The sequence below is a fragment of the Pyxicephalus adspersus genome, chromosome 1 (genome assembly GCF_032062135.1).
Source record: "Pyxicephalus adspersus chromosome 1, UCB_Pads_2.0, whole genome shotgun sequence".
Taxonomy (NCBI): domain Eukaryota; kingdom Metazoa; phylum Chordata; class Amphibia; order Anura; family Pyxicephalidae; genus Pyxicephalus; species Pyxicephalus adspersus.
In genome coordinates this window covers 129938126-129964266 of record NC_092858.1, presented here as the reverse complement: position 1 = coordinate 129964266, position 26141 = coordinate 129938126, and the positions used below count along the sequence as shown (strand labels likewise).

General features: G+C 36.2%; 1 protein-coding gene across 1 annotated transcript in view; it reads right to left on the bottom strand.

Moving 5' to 3' along the window:
* MID1 (midline 1) overlaps positions 1 to 26141 on the bottom strand; it is a 114657-nt gene that overhangs the window by 8079 nt on the left and 80437 nt on the right. The window contains exon 7 of the mRNA XM_072414707.1: positions 15465 to 15626. Within this exon, the coding sequence (XP_072270808.1) occupies positions 15465 to 15626 (162 nt within the window). The remainder of the gene's footprint in view (positions 1 to 15464; positions 15627 to 26141) is intronic.

Here is a 26141-nt window from a genome sequence, read left to right as displayed (position 1 = left end):
AGCGGCTGGCACCCTGCCTGTCGTTTGGTCACTTAAAGAATCAGCGTCTGCTCATTTGACAGCTGGTGGCAGAGAGTGGTACTGGTACTGCCCCATTCATTCTTTATGGGTCTGTCACTGGCAGAAGCTATATGTAGCTTATCCCAAGAGGCAGTGGGTCACCGGTATGAGGAAGCTGTAAAGGCTCCGCAACCTAATGGCTGGTGTGAACATAACCTTTGACCAGCCTAGGAACTAGAATTTTAAGGACAATTCGGTTTTGTCAGCCTATATTTTTTCTCAGTACAAATTTGGATGAACAACCTTTCTTATTCTGCATAGTGTGCTTACCTAACACTTGTATTTTACCTAATCGTCCACCAGAATTTGTTTTGGCATCATGGATTAACACTGCATGTCTTAACCTGAACACACAAACTGTACAGACTAATACAATTATTAAATAAATACACTAACGCTCTGTCAAAATGTGAAAGAATGGCTATATACTCAGTTTTGTGATGGCATGCTTAATGTCTAAACAGCATTTTACTACAATAACAGGAAATAACTGGGGAAATGTCTAACATAGTTGATAGCTATGCATGCATATTAGGCATTACAAAGGATTAGAAAGACAAATAAAGCACAATTAACTCCGTGATTCATTGAGGAAATGATTATATACTACAATGTATCACACAGAAATGTGAATACTCCCATTCAAAGTAATTAAATTAGGTTTTAGCAAAGGGGAATAAGTAGATGTCAGAATAGTTACTAAAGTTCATTTGCAGCTTTAGATTTGAGTGTTATGTATCATATGAACAGACAAACTTCTTGTAGGGAAGCATTGACACACTAGTATACTGGTATATTTAAAGTGGAATACAAGTCTGTTATAACATACAAACAGTTTTCCAATTCCCATATGGGATTCTTCACGCCTTTATACCAAATTACTGCAATCTGTGTAAAACATAAATATCCCTGTTTATCAGTATATTATTGGTAGAAGCAGCCATGATGCATGGTCAGGTCATATCCTGTTCAATGGGAGAACTGTACATCCTAAACCAAAAAAAATGCTTGCCTACTGGCAATTCCTCTCTCAGTCAGAGTCTTCCTGGTTTTTTTACCGCGCAGTTATAAACTTATGTTCTGCTTGGATCATAGAATATAAATGCAACACACTTCTGCCAGGCTCTCCTAGAAAGTGAAATCAAATCGGTTTAACAATGTAAGATGCTTATTTGTAAAAAGGATTCTGTTCCTAAAAGTAATAATGACGTGACTAACCTATTAGAGCAGAGGTGAAATTTTGGAATGTAAAACCCACCATATAACTTATGGGTTGAAGCTACGGAGCATACAGGGGCTGTCCAAGGATGGCAAACTCTATACTGACAGATCGAGACTGGAATACATGATAAATTAAGTTGAATATAAGGTAAACTCTTTTTTTTCAGTTTTGGCAGAATGGGGAAAGGTCCACAAGAAAGAGAAAAAGAAATCCTAACAAAGAATCCAACCTTTTATAAACTTTTTTGTTGTTGTGTCACTATTGTAGAATTTCTGCTTACTTCCAGTACTGACGATCAGTAAGTAAGGTAAAACATATTCAATGAACACATACGCACGGCAATAAAACAACAGAAAGAAGGTTTTTGCAGGAAAACAATTTGGAATAAATAAATGCATTTGACGTATGTGTAATCACCCTGAATAAAGAATTTAGTGTAACATTGCAGGTTATTATAACTATCTTTTAAATGATCTTTTTAGCTAAATGAGAAACGTTCATCCTACATGACTATTTTACTGAGAAAAGGCTCAGACAACTCCACATATATAATTTTCACTAAGCTAGCTGCCCATAAAAGAGTGTAAAAATATGACTCTAGACATTCTAGACTTTAAACTACTATAGGAAATTAAAGAGGCTTAAAGGAGACACGTCTAAAGGCTTTTGCAGATCAAAAGAAGTCTCTGAGGACTTGTAAATAGCAAAACAACATTCCGGTTTTCTATTTAATACTTTGGAATTGAAATCCAGGATTATACTTGGCTATCACCCTGGGATAATAAAAGAAGGAAAGAAGAGAAAAGAAATCAAAAGCTTTTAGATAGATTTGAGATACATTTGTATAAACTGCATGTTCTGAATTCAGTGTAGTAGTGATACCAGTTTAATTTAAAGGTAGTGACGTGGTGATTAGCTCTGAGTTACATTTGGGGATTTGGATTAATAATGATTATGATATATTAATGAAATAATTAAGAAAGCCACATCAGTAATTAGCACAATTACTGTCATTACAGTCAGGGTTCAGCAGACATCTATTTAACCTATAATTGTTTTCTCAAAGGGTTTTCACCTAAGACCTAGCTAGTTGGGCGGTGATTTACCAAGGAGATTTAATTTATTAAACTGTCCTGAATCAGCATTTGAAATGGGAAAAACACAGCTTTAAAGGATATGGTCACCTCTAGCCAATGTAATATTGTGAGAGTAGTCCCGAACTTTTTGGTTATGTCAATGGTGGTCAGACAATACAAAAATACGATAAAGCGAAATTTCCCTAACAGAGACACTGAAATAACATTATGTTGAATGACTGGATGCAAGTTTAAGGCTAAGTACACACGTGCAATAATCATCGATGGAAAGGATCTTTTGTGAAAGATCCTTTCCAACAACAAATGACTGCATGATGCATGAACGAGCGCTGTACATATAGCGCTGTTCCGCTCTATAGAGAAGAAAGAAGGGGGAGAATAACGGAGCGGCACCTCTCTTTCTTTTACTTGCATTACGATCATTCGTCGGTCTGACTGAACTGACGTTCAGACGACGGACGATGAGCACTGTACACACACCATATTCTTGTCGGATATCAGCCCTGGGCCCAATATTGGATGAGAACCATTACACGCGTGTACGTTGCCTAAATCTTACCATACAATCATTGTACAATCAACCTTGGATCAACTACCAAAGCAAAGTAACAGGAATACTGATCTAAACTATCCAATCAATTTGTATCCTATTAGGCAGACCTTGTGTGACATACCTATTAGTAGATCTAAAGGAGATGACAAGTTACAATCAGATTGTAACCTTTAAAAGTTACATATGTCTGGTATTAAAGCAATTAAAACTAGCAAGATAGGAGATCCCAGCCCATTCTCCACTCTAAACAAAGCAAGTTTTGGCTGGGGTTCTACTATAAATATATTTTAGTGCTCTCATCTTGTGGGTTGAATGGATGACTGATAAGTGCACCAAATAATTAGACATTTGCCTATACCTAGAATGTTTTTTATAGCACTGGATCCTCATACAGAAATGGAGTCTGACTTGCTGGACTGCTGACTATTTTTTTGGTGAGAATATTCCCTTAAAAACAATATTTAATTACTTCAAAAGCTTCATAAATTTGGATCTTATCCATATTTTACTCCCTGTTCAATGTCAAACTCATTTATAATAAAACTGCCTTCCATTTGCATTGAAAACTATGCTAAGAGAAGAAAGTTGAATAAATGGAAGCAAAACAATTCACCAAGCTAGAAACATTTAGAAAAAATGTAAAATTGTGGGAGTAGTCTCTGAACATTTATACTGTGCGTAAGATAAACGACCAAAAAGATTTAAATCTACTCAATATTGCTAGATAATTTACAAGCTGGCTGATCTGAAGCCTGATAACATAAAGTGCAGGAGTTACCCACATCATAGTCATTGTTCTAGTGAATATTACCAAAAGAATCTAAATATCTTAATAAATACTGTAAGGGGGCACATGATGCAGGTTGAGGATCTGTCAGGAAGGAAGCAATACTATTTTGTAATATGTTAAATTTAGGAGTGTGTAAATAAATGCTTCCTTTGCATGTGTAGCATGCTTTAATTGCAGTTAGATTTTAGATAGTGTAGCTGTGCACTATGGATGACAGATCTGAGTCTGACCTGGTTTGTTTTTCTCTGGACACAGCCCGCAGGTCATACAGTTTATGTTGTAGGCCAAAGCAGATCAAAGGCAGCCTTTGTACCAAACACCCATGAAATATGACATATTTACACCAAGCTTGTCTACACAAAACATAAATCAGCCCATTGTAATTAATTTACTTAAAAAAGCCGAGAATGTCCATTTAAACAGAACGCATCAAAGTTATGTTTACTTCAAACATTTGGGCTCATTTGCTACTTTCTTTCTAAATTGCCCCACATGATTGGATGATTTAGGTTAACTCAGCTTTACTTTATTCATTAAGTGAACATTCCTTCGTTACTCCTTTAATAAATCAATCCCACTGTGTGTATGGATGTTATAAATTACACACTGACAAGAAACAGGCTGCCAGTGTAAAGGACAATACACAGACACAGACTAAAAGGCGCTGATAGCCTTTACTGCAACCCACTAAACAAAGTTTATGGGGGCAGACAAAACTTCAGAGTTCCCATTTCTACAAGCACTTAGCTTATCAGTCCTTAGATGTGGTGGCTGTATTAGGTTTTTTTTATCACTTGAAGTTCCAACTAGTAACACGCGTCCTGTCCTAGGCTGACAGCAATCGTACCCTGCACTATGGGCCTGATTTAATAAAGTTCTCCATGGCTGGAGAGAATACATTTTCATCAGTAAAGCTAGGTGATCTAGCAAACCTGAAATGGATTTCTTCAAAATCATTTGCTATTTGCTAGCAAATGTTTTGAATCCTGGACCACATCCATTCCAGGTTTGCTGGATCACCCAGCTTCACTAATGAAAGTGTATTCTCTCCAGCCTTTGAGAGCTTTAATAAATCAGGCCCTATATCTTTAGAGAAGCAGTGTTTTCAACCCACAATGTCTACTTATCTTATCTTCATATCTTCTTGTCTTGACAACCTAGGGAGGAAGGGATCTGTAGTCCTTAAAGATAACTAGGAACAATGTTACTGTAAAGCTGCGTACACACCTGCAATTTTTCTCGTTGGAAAGGATCTTTCACGATCCTTTCCAACGAGAAAAGACTGCACGATGCATGAACGATGCTGTACATACAGCACCGTTCATGCTCTATGGAGAGGGGAGGGGGAGAGCGACGGAGCGGCACCCTGCTGCACGCTCTCCCCTTCCCTTTCATTAGGATCGGTCGTCGTCCATCGTCCATGGATCCGCCAGGACGGTCGTCGGACGATGGACGACGACCGACTGTACACACGGCAGATTTTCGCCCGATAATTGGCCGATACCGATTATCGGGCGAGAAAAATTTGCCGTGTGTACGCAGCTTTAGTCCTCTTTCAGACTCACAGACAATGGTTAGCACACTCCCAGGCCCTCCTTTTCAACTACTATGCGATTTTCAGGTTGAGTGAGGTTGTGCTATAGTTCTTCGCCATAAGTAGAAAAGCAACCATGCAGCTTGTCACATCAAGGAACTGCACTGGGATCCACTGCAACCACAGCTATGTGCTAATGCATGGACAAAATCTTTCCCAACTTCACCCATTTATTTGGTTGCGAGTATGTTTGAGTTAATGCTATATTCTATGGCAAATCTTAGAATTCAGCAGAAGCACAGTCCACAGGAAGTTATCAGCAGACAAATTTTTGGAAGGATAAACAGGTCTCAAATGCTTTCATTTATATTTAACAGACCAAAAGGGATCAAAAAAAGAAAATGTTATTGGGGTTTGCTTAAGCTACGTACACACTTCCAATTATTATCGTCGGAAAACGAACGACGAACGTTCCTGCACGATATATACGAACGATCGTATAGCACCGATACTGCACATAGAGGTAACGACACGATCGTTCGTAGATATTGTACACACAATAGATACGATCGTTTAAGCGATAGAGGAACTATGTGCACGACAGGAAAGTGAACGGACGTTCGTTCATCACGCATGCTCTGAACATGGACGATCAACGAACGACCGTACACACGAACGATGTTCAACGATCGTCGTCCAATCCGATCCGCCGGTCCGGTCGTTCGTTTCCAGCGACTTTCCTCGTTCGTCGGCGTCGTTGGTTACTTTTTTACGAACGATTTTTTGCCCAATCGATCGTTCGTCGTTCGATTGGAACGATAAAAATTGGAAGTGTGTACGCACCTTTACCCTTAAAAAGTGATTGCATTGTTGAAATACCTGATGTGTGGTCAGTGTGAGATCTGATGCCTGTTGGTAAGTTGTGAAATGGATATGGCATGCTATTATTACTGTGTGTGGTTAGATCTAGAAAGACTGGTTTATTTTGTAAGGCTTGAAATTGTTAGGTTGCCATGATTCCCCCTTGCTATCCCCTTTGCAAATTTATTATGCTAATAATAGCATGTTTGATGGTTTTGTTTGCCCCTTATAATATTAATTACTGCACCACAGTTACATTCCAATGTTTAACCATTTTCCTTTAGTATACTGAATTTTATGTACAAAATACTACAATTGGAATTGATATAAAAAATAACTTGAGGGTTTATTACAGCACAATCATTTTATACAGGGTGCACCAAATTTACTAAACGAGTAGATGTTATTCTGCCTTCAATTCACAAGATGATTGCTAGTAAATAAGGTGAGCCTGTGCTCACCATAAATGTAAATTACATGTACAGTGTATGTCCGACCAAAAGAATATAAAAGAAATATACATACACTATATCTCTGCAATACAGACACATTTATCTTTATTTATTCTTTGTAAATTGCTGCACAGAAAAATACTGATTCAGTGCCAGAAATCTAATAAGCATCTAACGCCCTATTTGAGCAAACAACACTGACTCTGGTGCACTAAAATCTCAAATGGTGTTGTCATCCTTGTCTCAAATCCCCTTCTTGGATTATAAAACTCCTCATCATAAAAACTTAAGTAGAGATTGTACAGAATAACTGGTAGAATACCAGGCAGATAACACTTTTAGTGAGTTCAATACAGAAAACATTGTATTGTCACATCAAAAGGACATCAAGTAATCATTGGCTATGAGCCTGTTGGTAATTTATATAGGGAGCTTGCATCTTAGCTTACAGTTTTGGTTCACCTTCCAACCAATGGGACAAATAAACTCGAAACTGAACTGAAAGGAATTCAAGCAACAATATTATTCTGTTCTTGCAGACTTTTTCTTATAGACAAGACATGGGAAAATGAGCATTCAATGGAAACATGAAGAGAGTGGCACATTGTTTGCAATCAGGTGATTGGCTGATTGAACTGAACACAGCTTCTTCTTTATTAGTAAACCTTAACTGTACTAACTGAACAGTCTCTAGACCTATAGTCAATCAGACCGAAAGACATGATTATAGGTGACTGTGTGCATTATTGGGCGTTTATCTTATAACTGGAACTAAACCTGTGATACTCACCTGTCCCCGTTCCATCGGGGCGTCCCCATCTTCTTTTCGTCCAGGAGATGATCTTCGACCATCATGTTTGGCTGGAGCAGGATCGCGTAATTCATTCATTCAATAGGTTCCTGGCATATGCAAACATCAGCAAAATTTGACAGCTGGTTGGCGATCAGGCAGGTAAAGACAGTTTTGCAGAACAGACATCGCCTGTCACTTTTTGCATTAACCACCTGTCTGATCATGAATTTTAAAATGGCCTTTTAGTTCCACTTTAATGTATTACTTTTGTTCCTGGCCAATTCATTTCATTTTTTTTATTTAATGTTTAGCTGTTTTGTACTTCCAAATGTCTGTCCATTATGCTGGGAAAGCTCATCAGAAAACCCAAGAGGCAGGATGTGGCAAAACCTATTGACTTTTGATTTTCATTATAAACTGCCCCGCTATCAGCTTTGAAAAGATCAGAGAGAATGAAAGCTGCTCATTTGGAACTGTAAATATGTACAAAGGCGAAAAAATGGCATCAATCTTCATTAAAATGAAATATTGGCTGTATTAAGCAGCAAATTGATCCCTCGTTTCTTAACGTTCACAGGGATTTGTGACACAGAGAGATGAACTACATAAGGATATTTGGTTAGTGAATTCTCAACATGAAATGTTCCTGGCTACGGTTCAGTGTCAACAAACGATGGCACAAGGGACGGCCTGCCACATACCATGCCAGCATATAAACAAAGGAAAGAGCAATATAGTCACTGCCAGAAATTCCATACCACTTTCTGAATTAACAAAAAATATCCTCAACAACAAATACTGTGCTAAGAAAAATATTTTCTATAGCAGAAACGGGAAACTGGTATGACATCAATGGAGAGTACAGGCGTCTATGATAGTCTACTGCTACTCAATGCTTTAGGTTCAAGTCACAAAGCTGAGCATTTGTATCTCAGTCATATGACTGTAACTCTCAATTCTCATTGAACTCCAATGAAAAAATTCTATGAGATTTGTCCCTTCTCCATGAGAATTTGAAATATCCTACCATATTGCCTTTAAAATAACGTTTTAATAATTTTAGTAATTTCACATTCCATTTCAAAGAGAATTGTGTAAATTATTTTGTTGTATATCTGTATATTTTGATTATTTGTCATATGGGATGTGTACATATGATTGTAATGTATGATATGCATGAGTGAACTGGTTGATTTGCATAACATCATAATGTGTTAGGTGTATGTTTGCAAATAAAATAGCTGTGGGCACAAGTAACAGGTCAGTACCCATGGGCAGGGGTAATATATAACCTACTTTACCTCCTTTATTACTCTTTTTGGTTGCTGGAAGGAAAAAGAATTAGCCTTCTGCAAGCTCCAGGATGCAACACAGGGCTGGAACTATCTCTATCTTGTGTCAATGCTGGGTGCTAATAGAATACCATATCTGACATGTGGGAAAAAGGGAAGTAAATCAAATGTTCCCCCATACCTAGTTGTTTTATTTTTTTTGTCAACCTGTTGGTTTCCCCTAATGGACAAAGCATGTTTGTTTTATGAAATAAACAATTTGATGCAAATTCAAATGAAATATGTAGACCTGGCTTTCATCTTGACCCCTGCCTTGCTACTGATATATTGCATTAGATTTTTTACACACCACATTTAATGACGACACTTTAATTGATAATATTTAATGTGAAGGAAAAGGTGTAACAAATGGGTGAAATCTAGTATAGTCGGTTAAAATATCAATGTAGCCACAAAAATAATTCTTACCAGAAAAGTTTGGACAAATAGTGACCCTTTAATATAGGCCTTGGTATCCTATAAGTAGCACATGAGATTCTACTAATCACACAGAAAGGTGATATTCTGTGATTGAGAGGTTTCCCTCACAGCTGCTGCTGAATTCTGTTTCATATAAATGGAATGTTACTTCAGGGACGTGCGTTTTACAACTCTGTGCTTGTTAAATCAGACGTAAACTGCTTTCTGTGCGGAATATCATGCAGCAGCCCACTTACCCCTGATCTTAGCTGCAGCATGGGTCAGCTCACTGCAGATCATATCTGGCTTCCTGCACGGGTAGGCTCATGTTCGTGTTTTTGTATGGGAAATTAAACATGATTCAAGAGTAGTTTAACAATTGATGTTAATAACGCACACTTCCTATGAGACTTTGCTTGCAACTTTTACCGTTTTACAGATTTGCACAGCTGTATAAATGTCTAAGCTCGCTTTAAGTAGTTATTATCTGGGGATAAACGTATTGATAGAGAGGAAATAAAGATCAATACAAAGGAACATGAAAACACGCATTACAGATTTTGAGATTTTCCAGCGAATGAAATCCAGGCTCACGGATGTAGAAGCCAGCCAGTGTACAAAAAATCATGCCAAAAGGTAAAAAACCTAAAGTGTACCTCCACCTGTGTTGCAAAAAAAAATCCAATGCAAAATTTTTGGGTAACAAATATATTGCAGATTTTTACCAATTATTTTATAGGAATAGCTGCTTGTTTGACCATATCCTTTCCAAACTGATTTCTGAATGTGAGGAACTATTTTCTGGTTTTTAAATCACCTGAGCTGAAGAAAACTATTGCAGAAACTACATTTAAGTTTTTTTGGAGGTTTAGATAAGTAAAAAGCCTGAGCCCCCCCCCTCCCCTTCCCAAAAAATAGAATTCAGCAACCAGAGTTTACTTTTGAACTTTGGCGCTAACTTTAAATAAAGGTAAAGTATAAAGCATAAAATATTAGGAATTAACATTTTTCTTTGGGATTTGTTAAAATCCAACTTGCTAACCATATGACACAAGGTTGTTTTGGTCTCCTTATTTCATAAATACACGTAGGTAGGAATAAGATTTAGGGACTGTAGGTTTGTTCTTAAGTTGAATTTGTATGTAAGTCAGAACATGTACATTATTTTATTAAATGCAATGAGTACAGATGTTTGTCCCAACATATTATTAGGCAGATTGTCAGTTACTGTATAAAATCCTCACTGTGAGCTAATCACAAATGAAGCAAAAAAAAAATTAATTAACTTTTGGAGCAAGCTGTGCTTTGATATGCAAAAAGAAACAACTGCAGAGTTTGTCTTGGTCATTAAAGAGTTACAAGATGTTGCTCAACTGTGTTTAACAAAAGATTTCTTTTAAATGTCATGCAAACCACCCGCTCCCCCCCCCCATCAAGCCTCCGTTCTGCACATGAGCAAGCCTGTTCATATTTAGGAGTCGTCCGTATGTCAGATGGCCTTAACTTGGGGACTACCTGTACAGTTAACTGATTCCCACAAAAACCTTTATACACAATACACAAGTACAACAACATTTCTCGCACATTTATAAAACAGAAAAAAAATAACATTTAACAGCCAATTTTGCTCACTGTTGATTTGCATCAAATGGCGTTAATACGTAATAATAAGTAATTATTTTATCTTTACGGACTTCAGCAGCAAACTCGTCAAAACAACTGGATTTTAACTTGTGACTGCTACATATACAACAAACAACAGTGCAAAAGATTGGCTGCTAAGTTTCACTCACCTAATGTTAAGTGCTAATAGAGAACAGAGCAGTTACGGTTGGAAACAGAACAGCCTGTTTGGAATTGGGTACATATGGTCAGCTCTCTGCTCCTATAGCTAATGATATAACACATCTTGCACAGTTAGCTACATCTCATACAAGTGCACTGCCTAGTTTCTATGATTTCCCTATAGAACTCACAGTGCATGAACAAAGAACTTCATACGCAATACTGATTGCTACATATCAATTAATAATAAAGAAATGGCTATGCTTTAAGGACATTATGTGATATAAAAATATTACTAATAAGACATCTAAGCTTAAGAAGCATCATTATAATAATTGGTGATTTCATTTTCCCCATTGGCATTGTAAGACTAAACAGAAATCATGGAATGAACAACAAAACAACGAGCACATTTTAATACAACAGTTTATAAATTAGTTGGATGATTACAAAAGAAAGTAGACACACTGTACATATATAAACTGTATCTATATTATACTTATTCCTGAAAGCTGTATTTGTCCAGGAAATGCTTAGGCCCAGATGATGCCAAAGGAAAATTAAAATGGGTCCCAATTATGCTCGTTCATGCTCAACAAATTTTTTGAGGCTACAGAACAGATGAACTGGGGTCAGCGAAGCCTGGAGGCTTCTAAAGTCTTGTAAATCTGCCAGACTTATTTCCCATATCAAGCTTCTAGTGAAGTGTTTCTTTCCAAAATAAAAAAAACACAACATCACATCTAGAATTACTAAATGAAGAATCATGGCCTCATTTTACCTATTTATTGCCCAAAACATTTAGATGAGTACTTTGTTTTCTATGTAGTATACAGATTTGTTTTTGAATGCACAATAAAACTCTATTCGATGCCAATATAAGTTTTATTAAAGATAAGCCACATTGTAATAAAACACTACAGTTTATGCATTTTCTGCAAGCATTCCAAATACAGCCAAGCAAATTACACACTTGACCTAGTATTCCTGCCCAAGTATTACCATATCAGATGCTGTTATGAACAAAGAGTTCATAACAAGGAGTATTCTTGCTTGCTGTATCATATGTTCGATTTAAAACATATAGTCTTTTATTTTGGCTTATAGCCATGAAATGCAGACACAGACATTTACCATTTGTGAGTTAGAATGGACACTATACAGCATATATTTAAATATTGCAGGCAGAAACAGCAAGTAAATGGTAAAGCCCAACTCAGTGCCTTGAATCTACAACTCAAATCAAATCTACAATCAAATGGTGCAAACAGGATCCTAATTGTTGCACAACACCTTCGACATTGTTCATTAATGTACACTTTACATGTGCATTAAAAGCCTATTTTAAATAGCCTGCAATGAATCTAAAATGCTGCATGAAGATTGTTCACACCCGCGTGCTATGGGTAAAGTACCATCAGCATATTGCCTTTAGTGCATTGGGGTTCTAATTTAAAAATGAATTGCAATGCACTGCAGTACATTTGCAATAACATGAATTTACCAATGTGCAGAAGCTTGAAAAAATGCATACATTTGTGAAATAATTTAAAGCAAATTTAAAAAAAAAAAAATCAAAAACTTATTATAGGATAATAAGTTGCAACTCTTATTAAACTTAATAATCATGCCAAGAATGTCTTTGTTCATGCACTGTTATAGAGTGATAATGCAATTTTCTTGTCTTTCAATTAAGCAAAATAAACTTAATTAAGTTTCCCTGTCACATGCACTTCTAATGGAGGGTTTAAGTGGCCATTTCAACACACATTACATAGGCACAGCCCTCTGTTCCTAAATCAGGAAACCTAACCCGAGAAATGCCATGGAGCTAATTGTTGGTGTATTGGCAAGAAGTTGTTGCAAAAAGATGCAGATCAGCAGCACTGAGGTGCAAAAAAGGATGATAAAATGTCAAAATAAGTATTTTATTTTCAATAGGCCACTTGTTTATATTTTACAGTAATTCTATAGTTAATAGCTAGGTCTTAAGCCGCATACACACTTGCAATTATAGTCCTTTCCAAGGACTATTATTGCATGATGCATGAACAAATGCTGTACATACAGCACCGCTCTGCTCTATGCAGCGGGGGCGGGGGGGACTGCGCACCCCCCTCTTCACTTGCATTACGAACGTTCGTTGTTCATTGTCCGTGGATCCGCCAGGATGGACGTTCAGATGATGAAAGACGTGCTGTACACACTTCAGATTCTCGTCAGATATCGGTCCTGAGCCGATTATTGGGCGAGAACCATTGGACGTAGTGTGTACGTAGTTTTAGAATAAAAAATGTGTACCGCATCCCTAAATAAAAAGGTGTATTATCTTTTAGAGTACAGTAACAGCCTAAATGTCATTTAGTTGGGGTTTACATCCAATGTAAAGTACAGTAGTCTGACTAGCCCAATAGGTAATGAGTAAAGGAAAAATAAGGGAGGCTAACAATTAGACTCTAAATTCCATATACAGTACTGCTGAAGTGTGCCAAAACCTTTATGAATTAAAAAGCCTTATTCAAAAGCCTTCCAGAACTATATTAAATTTGCACGGTAGGCGGAGTTGGGTTTTAAATTATACCAAAGACAGATTTCTACTTTAAATAAAATACCATATGTACAATACAAGCTTGCATATGTAAAATTCATATTTCAACTACAATTTCCATCTAACCTATAAAATGATATATACTGCCATATATAACTTCCAGCCAAGCTATTAGATTACACCTGTTCAACCTTAATGCTTGACACATACAAGTAGGCTGTAACAGCTTGCACAACCATTCCAAATGGTAAAAAAACATAGACTTCTAAAGAATCCGTGGGTGGGATTTCCTGTATTAGACACGATGCATGCCAAATACAAATTGCTGCCGTTTCAACTTGCAGCAAAATATCTTCCTGTTTTATCTCCTTTACCTTAACACCATCCCTGTGGCTGCTCCGTGTTTTGCTAATCGGTTTCCATGATTTATAAAATGTTCTGTTTGGCTTGGAGCAGCGGAAACCTGAAACTTGTGACTTTCATTTTACATTAATGCCAAGACTTCAGAAATACATTTGTTAGGTTGATTTGCAGTGAACCGCAGAACACTTTTATGCTTTTCACTTTTATATTCTATTGAATTCATCAATTATCATATTATATGATGCTGTTATGAACTCATATTGCAACTTTCCTAGTGACGTCTAGAGGTATAGCTTTTTGGGGAAGGGGGAACTGAACAAAAATGAGATGATAGTAGAAGCAGTAATATGGTAATTTAAATACTAACTACTACAAATCATAATCTGGCCAGTAAAATCTGTTTCCACTAAAAAGAATTATTTCCCTAAACCTTAATATTGCTTGGATGTTGTTACTGAAAAATTATGATACGTGTACCTACTCCATGATGCTGGAGAAAAAAATGGATAAGTGTGGAACATCACTTTTTGTCAATCACCAAATCAATGGGTAGAGTGGTGCTAATTTGAGATGTCTGGTAAACTGTAGAGGTTTAAGGGACACTCAACAGTCGCAACAAAACAGAAGTGGTTGGGAACCATTTTGTGTACCCATTTTACAGCAGCTGCATTGCTGTGAGGTTACCGAATGGTTTCCGAATACAACATGCTGCTTCTTGCTGGCTGGTTATGTTTACTCCTTTGCAGGAAGAAGTTCATTGCAAATGCAGGGGCAACACATCAGAAGAGGTCCTACATGGCCAGCCACCAATTGGCTGGTTAGAGCAGTGTTTCTGGAATCCTAGGTTTCCTCCAGAGGTGGCTAGAGGTTCCTTGAGCAATGGGGAATTTGTGCCTCTCGGGTCACCCTGACACCAATGATATTTTTGGCTATCTATAAGGGTGACATTCTTTCCAAAGGCCAATAATGTAAGAGACATTTTTCCACTTAACACTATGCTAATATACAGTGGTGTGGGTGTTGTGGATATGTATGGGGTTTCCTAAGGACCTGAAAATTATTTTAAAGGTTTCCCCATGTTAAAATAGTTAAGAAACATTGAGCTAGAGGTTGCTCAATCTGATGTTTTAGCCACAGAATCTTACAATAACTTACAATATTTGCCATAGCTTTCCATAGCATATGGAGAACTGGTATAAAGATTGGTGTATGAAAATACTTCTGTGATATGTTTATTAGTAATTCTCTTTCCAACACAAATAAGAAGATCCCACCACATTTCTGCTCTTGCTGAAAACCTGCAACAGCAAGACAAGAAGTAGGGGGAGCACGTTGCTGGAAAAGCAAAGTCATGGTTAGTAAGAAAAAGTCTTTATGGTGAGATTTTCATATTGGGAATTGGGGGCAGGACGTAAGCAGAAATCTCCCCAATGGGGGTACAGACAGCAGAAAAGCCTCACATGGGTTTTATGCTTTTCTCTTTTTGTACAAAACTATTTTGAAAAAAAAAATGTATGTATTTAAAAAACTTTTCTTTGTCAGTATTGGTATAAAAAACATGATTTCCTGAAAGAAAGATAAACTTAAAACACAGAGAATAGAAATTAATTTAGAGATAGAGTAAAAAAAGAGTTGCTGCATTTCTGATCACTTACTATTTGTCTTTAATTTTCCAGGGTCGCTGTTTCGACTGCCAGCCTGATTGATGGCCTTGACAATGAAGATATACTTGGTGCCGCTCTGCAGACCATGGACTGTATAGTGGTTCTGTTTGATATTTGGAACAATCATCCAGCTGTCGGCAGAGTTACACAAACCTGAAGATTTAATTAAACACATTGGTCAATTATGAAAAAATCGTAGCCAAACTAAGCACTCGAGCCTGTATAATATAACCTGAAGAAATATGAGCGATGACAGCAACATCAGAGGGTTTATGTAGTGTGTTTGAAGTGCTCAAACCTCACAAGTGCCATGAACCTTTAGAGGGCATTTAAAGTGGGTTAGTATGCCTTAAATTTTAGGCAACTTCAAAGTACGTATCCAACTAAACTACTTTAGACCTTTCAAGGGTCACTAAAACATAAACTGGCTTACTAAAAAAGGCCATTGTTACCAATTCTAAGAAATATACATTTTTACACTGTCTCTGCTATGTAGCTGACAGCTGTCTTGCTTTCTGTTATAATCAGTTTGGGAAATGAAGAAAATTACAGTACATGGAATGAAGTATAAGCAGAAAAATTTACCTAATACATTTTATCTCTGATGACTGTGGTAAGTTCCTAAAATTGCATTTAAAAATTCAAACCTCACACCCCCGAATCTCAATTAGATTTCTATTCTTTCCCTTATGTTTCTGAGGTTTGGCGAGGGGAGGGAATCTTTAGTCCACACACTAACATTTCCAAAAAGAAAAAAGGAAACAGGTTAGTTAGATCATGTGATCTGATGTAAAATGTATTGTATAAAAAAAAATACTTTTTAATTATGTTTTATGCTACAGCTTTAACAGTCTATGAAGTATCTCTGCAACTTAGAAGTATACATTTCACACTTTATAGACTTTTTGTCTCTATATTGTTTGATTAAAACAAAATTATGGCAGATAAAAGAACGCAATTTGATGGAACAAAGATAACTAAGTACATAACAGATTCTGATTATGTTATGTACTTTGGCCATATCTAAGTTACCTTTTTAAAAATGAAAGGATTAGTTATAAACCTATTGACCTTGTAACCAGATAAAAGATATAAAAAAAATTTCAGTACTCAAAAATGTCCTTCATGTGATCACCCATATCCCTAAAGTTTAATATATTCCAAGGATAGTATTTGAAATTTCTGATTGTGTAAAGATATTGACAGGCTTTGAGAGAATCAATTTTAATAACAACTCCACGATTAGAACAAGAAATTTGCACAATTGTTATTAAATTTATAATTTATTTTATTGCTAAAAAAGAATTCTCAGAAAAAGGCAATGTATCCTTAGAGGCACATGTGAATAAAGGTGAATGTGCAGCAACATAATAATAATATTAGGATATATTTTGGTCCTTTAGGGAACCTTTTGTTATGTAAAACACAATACAGAAATTTGTTTATGACCCCTCTTAAAGTGGAAATAAACTAAGAAAATGCAGGCAGGCAATCATTATTTGCAGAATGGTCATGATCAATTTCTCTTCTGCAATTAAACAAGCGTACCTGACTGTTCACTAGCTTTTCTAAAATGTACTCTGAGCTGAGAATTGGATCCTGCCATAGATGGCAGCCAGGAATAAATTAGGTCATTCTGACCTGACCAACCAAGATGGCTGAAGTTCCTGAACCCAGAAGAGGACTGGGTGGAGATACCAGCAAAGATATTGGAGCAAGGGGAAGTACACACATTTATTACTTTGCTGACTGTAGCTTCTAAAAGGCAACTTCCAACTAAATTGAATTTAATTCCCATTGTTTGTTAGACCTATTCAATAAAAATGTGCACTAGTTTAGCAACCTGTTAGAACCAATGTTGTTCTTGTAGGACAGTCAATTGCATTCCGAATGGCTTCTAAAAAGTTATAGTTTTTTCCATTTAAAGTGTTGTTCAGCTTTATGAAACAAACTCCCTCAAAAAAACTTTGTAATAAAATAATATTAAACAACAGCGGATTTATATGTAGAAATAATCTCTGCAGAGATTTTCTATCAGTAATGACTTTTTGTGCATTCAGCTCATCGGTTTGGTGCAAAGACATTACATAATTCTACAAAAAAAACCTTTTAAAACTAATAAGCAGAACTTCAGGATAAGACAGCTATTTCCTCCTACAAATATTTAAGCGCAAGCTGAGTACTTGCACATGGTAAATATGTAGCAATCAACCTGAGGTGCTTTAACCTACTTAGATGCAAATGGACTGCATTATGAGTGTTCACTTTAGAGCTTTGCTGTTTATGAGTAGCAGAAGGCTTTAACTAAGCTCTTATATGTAATATTTTGTAAATGCATAGGCTCATGAAAAGAAAGCTTTCTAGATTCATGGTTTGTTAACCCCTGAGAAGCCAATTTGACAGCCCCTATATGTAATGAATCCAAATTTAAAACAAGTCGCTGAAAAGTATTAGTTCAAGAACCGTGTATAGAGAGCAATATGGAGCCACAAGTGCGAGTTGCCTGGTTTTCTTAATTATCATAAATAATAAAATATCAGAACTGATCTGTTTACTTGTTCTCACTTAGGAACATAGAAGGTATTAAAGCCACTAGATCATAATGATAGCCAGTGAATTGCCATTTGCCCAAGTAGAGTTGATCAAAAGCAACCTACATCATTTTTACAGTAAAGGCAATTGGAACTATAGTTCTGCTTTAAAAAGAGAGATTAGGTAGGTATTTGTTTCAGAAAGGGGCAGACAATGTAAAGAGCTGTGAACATGTTAACAAGGCTTTTAAAGGAGCTAGTACCATCCGGATCTCAGATATTGGCCTGGGGTGGAAATACCCTTCCAAGTAAGAAGGCCACAATTGTTCTAATAGCTTTCTGTGTTCCTAAATTACTGTACAATAAAAACTTGGTTAACTGTTGATAACTTACAGTACTGACCATAAAAAGAACTAACTTTAGGCTCATCTTAAATCTGCATTCATTATGGGCTGGTACTTTTGATAAAATATAGAATATTGCAGCTGTAAAATGCAAATGAGTACAGGATGTATTGCCTCCCAACTGACAATGTGCAGCCTATACAATCTGGATGTAATAACGTAGAAAGTTATTTCCTCTGGGCTTGATACCGTCAAACTCTGCACACCGGATGGGACCTATCCCAAATTCATCAATGACAGCTATAGAAAAATATCTAAGTTCCATCTGCACCATCTGATCCCATTTTGCAGGAATATATCACAATCCTGAAGCCAAATCTGTCTGCTTCCCCGGAGATCTGGATCCAGTCCTGGATCCTGTCTATAAGCTGTAAGAAGTAAAAGGAATCCTGCTCACATGATAAAGTGGAAAGAATGGAAAATGTTAAAAATGGTAGATACACTGTAATAAGAATGGAGCACAGGAGTTATGTTATTTTATTTGCTATAGAGACAGCATAATATTCTTTCTGAGAACTTTATATAAGTTTTGCACAAAAGAGAGTATATATTTTATATAGTCCTTATATAAGATGCTAGTGCTTAATGTGCTGCCTTATGCAAAACCTACTGAAATTAGGAAAAATGAAAAACAGAATAGAAAAAAACTAGTCTACATGGATACATGCTGGTTATTCTTGCACTTTTCTTTATGGACAAGCTCCCCAGAGAGTTTAGTGAACCCTAATTAATATTCAGTATCAAATCTGAATCTATTGTGTGCTGAATAAAGTGAATACATTCACTTGGGTTGATTTTCTGAAGGTGCTTAGGCTGTTCATTTGTTACAGACTAACAATTAAAACTTTAGTAAATTAACCCCACACAAGTAAAAATACCATAAAATATCTGATTGTTAATCTCGAGAATACATGGAGGTTATTTGTACGCTTTGCTTGGATGAGCTTCCTTTGGGTGCTTAGATTTCCTCTGAAACCAAATGTACCCTAGTGGGTTCAATTATTTCTGCTTAAATTGTCATGTCACTGTGTTTTAGGGAAAGTTGAATGTAAAATGTTCCTTTTACAGATTAATATCCATGTGAAATCTGCTGAATCTAAAGCCATATATTGTACATAATAAAAAATTTGGTAAACCTAATACAATTATGGCAATTGCAGACCTATGTACATCTACTATTATATGGTCTGGTAACATGAATAAGACTAGAATAATTTACTAGATTGTAAGCTCTTCGGGGCAGGATCCTCTCCTCCTGTATCACTGTCTGTATTAGTCTGTCATTTGCAATCCCTTTGTAATGTACAGTGCTGCGTAATATGTTGGCGCTATATAAATCATGTTTATTAATAATAATAATAATAATAATAATAATAATATTAAGACACAGGTTACATTAAATGTAGAAAATGACCTCTAGTTTGCCATCGGAAGATACATGATATATGCTGCAAAGTGTAATGGTTAGTCAACTGTAAACTCTGGCAGTCACATCTCACCCATGACTGCTTTGTACCAATGCTTCAAAGTCCCAATGTTTACCAAGATAGTTTTAATAAGCCATGGACTGCAAGCATGTGTCTAAAGATAAAATCCACTCGAACAGACAGAAATTTAAAAACAAATATAGCCAGATATTCTTGGATCATAAATTAGGAAAAGAAAATATGAATGACTGATGCTCAGCCTGCTATTGGATAGATAATTAGATTGTTTTTTCCATTTATAATTAATCAAGAACTAACATAAAAAAATGAACTAATACTGTTTTAAGGTTTATTCGACTAGATTGCAGAAATTATTATAGCAATAGCAATATAGCAATAAATATAGTAATTATAATAATCTTATAGCAATAATTTATCAAGACAATGCAGACAGCACCAATGTCTTTAATATTATTATGTGCCAGTTAACATATTTCAGGCCCTCTGTGCTTTGTTTAATGCAAAATATGACTTGTAATTGTCTTCAAATACCTACATTGGAAGTAAAAATTCACAACTTTAGTTTTAAAACTTGGCATATCTATTCATTTGGGCAGCATGTTCAGAAGAGCTGTAACTACCACACTTTACATTAAGCTGTACATGGATTCACAGCAAGCAGTCTGTACAGGGAATACATTTGCCTGCAGGCAGATTTCAGTTGTAGACACTTAACCAGACTTTTTAAGTCGAAAAGCAACACATCTATTACAGCCACAATAATTATCTTGTATAATCTATCCAAAATCTGACATATATACTTCTTTAAACAGCACATTCCAGGAAAACTAACATGACTATGAGGCCATCAGTATACATCTTCACTGCTTATTTATGAACACGTTTTAACAAATACTGAATAGTCAATTACCAATGTTTTAGACAAACCTGCACTATATTCCCATCACAAGGTATGTACAAACATTTTCTACTAACTGTACTAACACTGTACTAACATGTTTTTTTTTTACATTTTTATGGTAAATATACTGTCATTGTTCATTTATTATTTTTTTCTCATTAGTTTCCTGTTGCTTCCCCATTGCCCAACCACAGGCTGGGGGTAGGACCCAGCTTTCCTGCAGAACAGAAAATGTGGGCACCATTGGATAGAAAACACAATATATGTATTTTAATTTATATTATATAAACATGCTGGTTTAGATGTTTGTCTAGTGTGACTTTAAAGATGACCTGATATACCTGGGTCTTTATGAGCATATATACATAGGACTTTATAAATTAGGGTTGCCCATCTCAAGCATTTGAGGGCCACATACAGACCAGTATTCTCAAATGAACAGAGCCATTCCCTGACTTTATGTAATCACTGCCTTCTACAGAAATACTAAAAATGTGTCCAGATCACAGTCCACAAGAACCTGAGTTAGACAGCCCTGGCCTAATGTTCTAACAAAACTGTAGCTATCAACTGGAACAGCTCTCTAAAACACTCAGGCATTGCTGAAGCACTGGCCTCTATGGCAAAGATAGTGTCCTTTATGTGCCCAAAGATTCCCCCTCCCACACATTATTGCTCTGATCAAATGGTATCTGGAGGAAGACTACTGTGATTACTTGGTCATTGGAAAAACTTTTTGTTAAAGTTTATGTAACAGAGAGGTTCCGTGGGTGAATGGCTAAAGTCTTCTCATCCGATAATCGGCTCAGGGCTGATATCGGACAAGAATCTGGTGTGTGTACAGTGCTCGGCGTCTGTCATCCGAATGACTGTCCTTGTAAATCAATGGACAACGGACGACGAACAACTGTAACGCAAATGAAGGTGTAACAATCAGGGGTCAGGCTCGGAGTCCAGTGGCTGAAACAGCAAGCAGACACAGGCGGAAGCAGTCCAGGATCTATGCACAAGCAGGGGTAGCAGATAAGGAGAAAACACAAACGTAGTCAAAGCACAAGCCGAGGTTGGTAGCCAATGGTGTAAAGTTGGAGACGGAGTGCGAGGAAGAGTAGTTGTTTAAACATCAGCCAAGGGTCAGTACACAAAGTGCAATGTACCAGGAGCAGGAAGAGCAAGATATTGGCAGAGCACAATTATCTGGCAACCGGAAGTTTCAGAGACATGGCCTAAATAGGAAGTTCATAAGAGGGGCCAGGAGTTCAAGGTTCAGCAAGATACTAAGTATCAAGGTATCTTTATCCAAGGAATCCGACAGAGTGCAAAAGGCAAACCCTCAAGTTGCACAGTAGACAGAGCTGAAGCCAGTCACCGAAGCATCCCTGGGTTTGGATCCTGACAGAAGGGTAGAGAGCCCCCTTCTCTCCAAGCAGCAGACCGGTGCTGTATGTACAGTGCTCGTTCATGCATCGTGCAGCTGTTTGACGTCAGAAAAGATCGTAAAATATCTTTACAAGGATAATTATTGCATGTTTGTGTGTAGCCTTAGTCACAGATCTTCCCCTAAACCAAAAATCTCTGCAAATGATAAGCAATTTGATGCTATTTACCACAACATGTAGAGTATGAGAGTATCAGGCCAGCCATCTTAATGATAAAAGGCATAACTTGCGTGGCCATTCTTAGCAGGACCACCTGACTGTAAAGCAGCCCTCTCCAAAAAAGAATCTGCACATAATATTTTTATATTAACAGATGTTGCCATCTCTAATGAAGGGAGAATGATCTCACTTGAATCATACACCAGTTGTTGTGGCAGATCTACATTTGGCCAAACAGAAATGCTGCTTAACCTGGAAGTCATAAATTGTAATTGTTCAGAATTAAGGATTTCTTGACTTTTTGTGTAAAAATACCCTACAGATTTCCACCTAAAGTCAATCATTAAAAAAAAATGGGTTTGAAACAGAAAATATTAATATTAAAATACGAATGCACTTTAACCAAACATCATGTATTTGTTTGGAATGTTATGAAATAATGCCAATATCATGGGTTACCTATTTAAAAGAAATCTTGTTTAAAAAGCATGACTTTGCTCCGTGCTTAGAACAATCTTTGCTGTGCAGAAGCTGAAGAATTTATGATGATGGGTGAGTGTAACTATTGGCTCTGTAATGACTGTGACAATTGGGAAGACTTCTGGTGCAGACAATCTACTGGAGTCCCTGAGAGATACAAGCAGGTTCTTCAGCCCACAAAGCTGTTGACAAATACATTAAGTTTACTTTGTAAAAATGTATTAACTGCTATATTTTGGCCTCAGTGTCAAAATTTCACATATCTCTGTTTATGAACCAGATCCTGTTCCAGAACCAGGTATCTATACCACAAATAGTTTTTAATTACTACAGACAGGAATTGTGCCATCACGGAATCTACTGCTTGGCCAACCCATAGCAGTAAATGCTGGAGCCTCTCAGAATATTGATATGTATCTATTCATCTAATTTGTTTTTAGTATTTAGACCACGAGTAGCGTTTCATGTTCAATAGTAATGCTAAACCTAATTTTTACATGCCCAGGTTTTTATTCTGGTTCATGTTCATGTAGTGATATCTAGCACACATTCATTTCTACTGTAACAGACGCACACAAGAAATGCTCTGGGTTAACCACAGATGTCTGCAGGTGTTGTTGTATTGGGTTAGGAAATGCTGAAACTACAATATTGCGGCTTCCCCTACATCCAGATACACTATATCAACATGTGATCCTAAATCGGGATTTAGACTGTAAGTGTAGTGATGCGGGAAACAAAGTATAATGGAAGAGAATAATCCATGGAGAGAAGACGGCATGAATAAGTTAAGAACTGTAACGTTCTGTTAGGACTTACACAGCCATGAGTTTTGCTTCAATAATACCAAAAAGCTTATTTAACCACTTCAGCAACTGGAAACCCCTACAGGACTATATAATTTTTTCTTTCATTATTTATGAAACCAAAGTGATATGTATGATTGGGGATTTGAGGAGGTATACACAGTTTTAGGTTTTTTTTTATATTGTATGATACATGGTTTGATTTCACAACTGAGTAGAGACTATTTGGTTTGGAAATTAAATGTATACTTGGTATAGAGAATATGGTAAAGCTTAGTTGACTGAATACCGAATCATATGCAAGAAAAGTTGAAAACTGGAACTTTGCTCGCAACTGATTGTGTATTTCAGATGAATGCAGCTTCATCAAAACATCTATTTGATTTGTGTTTTTAGTTAAATATAATTACACAATAAATATGCAATTATGAAATAATGTGCTAGTAAAACAAGTAAACCGGAATGGGCTGTGATTGCTGGTATTGTGTGAAGATTCTCAATTGCTTTAGTTAATCTGCCTATAATTTTTTGTTAATAGTAAAAATATAAATTCCAACTAGAATTCCAATTGAATTCTGGGGACTAAGTGTAGGTATATATATATATATATATATATATATATTTATATATATATATATATATATATACATATACACACACACAGCATAAAGCCATGGAACAGAAAACGTATGAGTTCAGTAAGAAACAAACAAACATTTACCGTTATGTACACACATAACAGCAAAAAAAACAGATACAACTTTTGATTTGCATTTAGTATATCAAAACCGATACATTTTTAATTTTTTTAATTAAATGTTAAAGTATGGTTTTCATTTCAGCCTGTAGCTTGCCATGATTTTACCTATGGATAACTTTGCCTTTCCAGTCTATAAATTATTTGCCGGAAACTTATTTAAAACGCCTATTTGAATAGCTGAGAAAATGTTCTATTTAAGTCTGTGATATTGCGGCCTTTCCCCTAGAGTTACAACTACCTTGGGCATTGGGAAGGAGAGGCCTATATCATATGACCAGCAGCCGCAGCATAGAGTTACTGGCAAAAAAAAGTCCTTTAGTGGCACAACATCAATGCTACTTATTCAGTTTAATATTGAAGTTTATTAAAAATCAATAAACATTTGGAATGGTGCTGAATTCTTAGTAGAGTACATCTTATATTTATAACTCTTGCTGTTTGTCTTATTGGGTAATTAGTGTTATTTTTTCCAAAGAGCTTTTAACAGCTGGTATGAAGGAGTTTAAGTAGCAAGGAAAATAATAGGAATAGCTAGTTTTGTTCTGTGGGACTTTGCTCATTAATGAAAAAAAAAAACATTACCAAAAGATGGTCTGAATTATTCAAAAGAAACTCATCATGGAAAAAAAAATATGAAAAGCTGCCATTGCTGACATCAGACAATGGTAGTAGCTATATGTCCTGCTCATCCTCTTGCTTTAATGCTTTGAATCACTGACCTGGAGCAACAATAGGTATAGTTACCTCTTTTTTCTCAATGGTAGTAGCTATATGTCCTGCTCATCCTCTTGCTTTAATGCTTTGAATCACTGACCTGGAGCAACAATAGGTATAGTTACCTCTTTTTTCTAAGTACATTTTTCAGTTTGCCTTTAAACTTTTTTATAGGTCGGTGACTTGGAAAAAAAAGCCAGATGTTCAGCATCTTTATTTCATATATAAATTTTCTTAACTAATATTTTTGTTACTATATACTATTTTGGAGATTTCCTATCTTGTGTCACAAACTGAACAGGATTGGAAATAAATTTCTCTAAACTAAAGAAAAATCACCTGTTTAAAGTGTGGTCATTGGTACATATGACCCCATTGGAAGATTTCTGCTTACCTCCAGTTCCTGGAACAAATTTGTATTACTTTCTACCCTCTGACACCATGAAATCTCCCCAGCGGGATGCAAAATGCAATAACAACTTCGTCAAGAGATTTAGACTAAGTTCAGAAGGACAGTGAGGTTGTGGTGCTGAAATTTCCTCATGCCTCTGAACCATGCTTGCATTATATTCACACTATTTCTTTATTGCAAATATGCACGAAAGGGGTCCTAATGCATCCATGCTTTTTAAAATAACACAAATAATTGTCCATTAAATACATTTAAAAAAAACAGTTGTGTTGTCCATTAACTGTTCCATTAAATACATTTAAAAAAAAACAGTTGTGTTGTCCATTAACTGTTCCAAATGTTATCCATTGAACATTGTTTCACTAACAACCATATTTTAATGACTCAAACTGGTGGCAGTTTGACAGCTAAGGCTCAAAAAATAATATACTGACACTTGTGAGGAAGCATAAAAGGACTGAACACTCCTGCCATATGACACCTAATATATGGAGGCCAATTTCTCTCGATTAGAAGCAACAAAAGAAAAGTACTACTTTTTATGTTTGATTATACTTGGAAGGAAAGTTTCAGAATGCTACAGAACTTGCCAAAGAATGGGTGCTAAAATCATA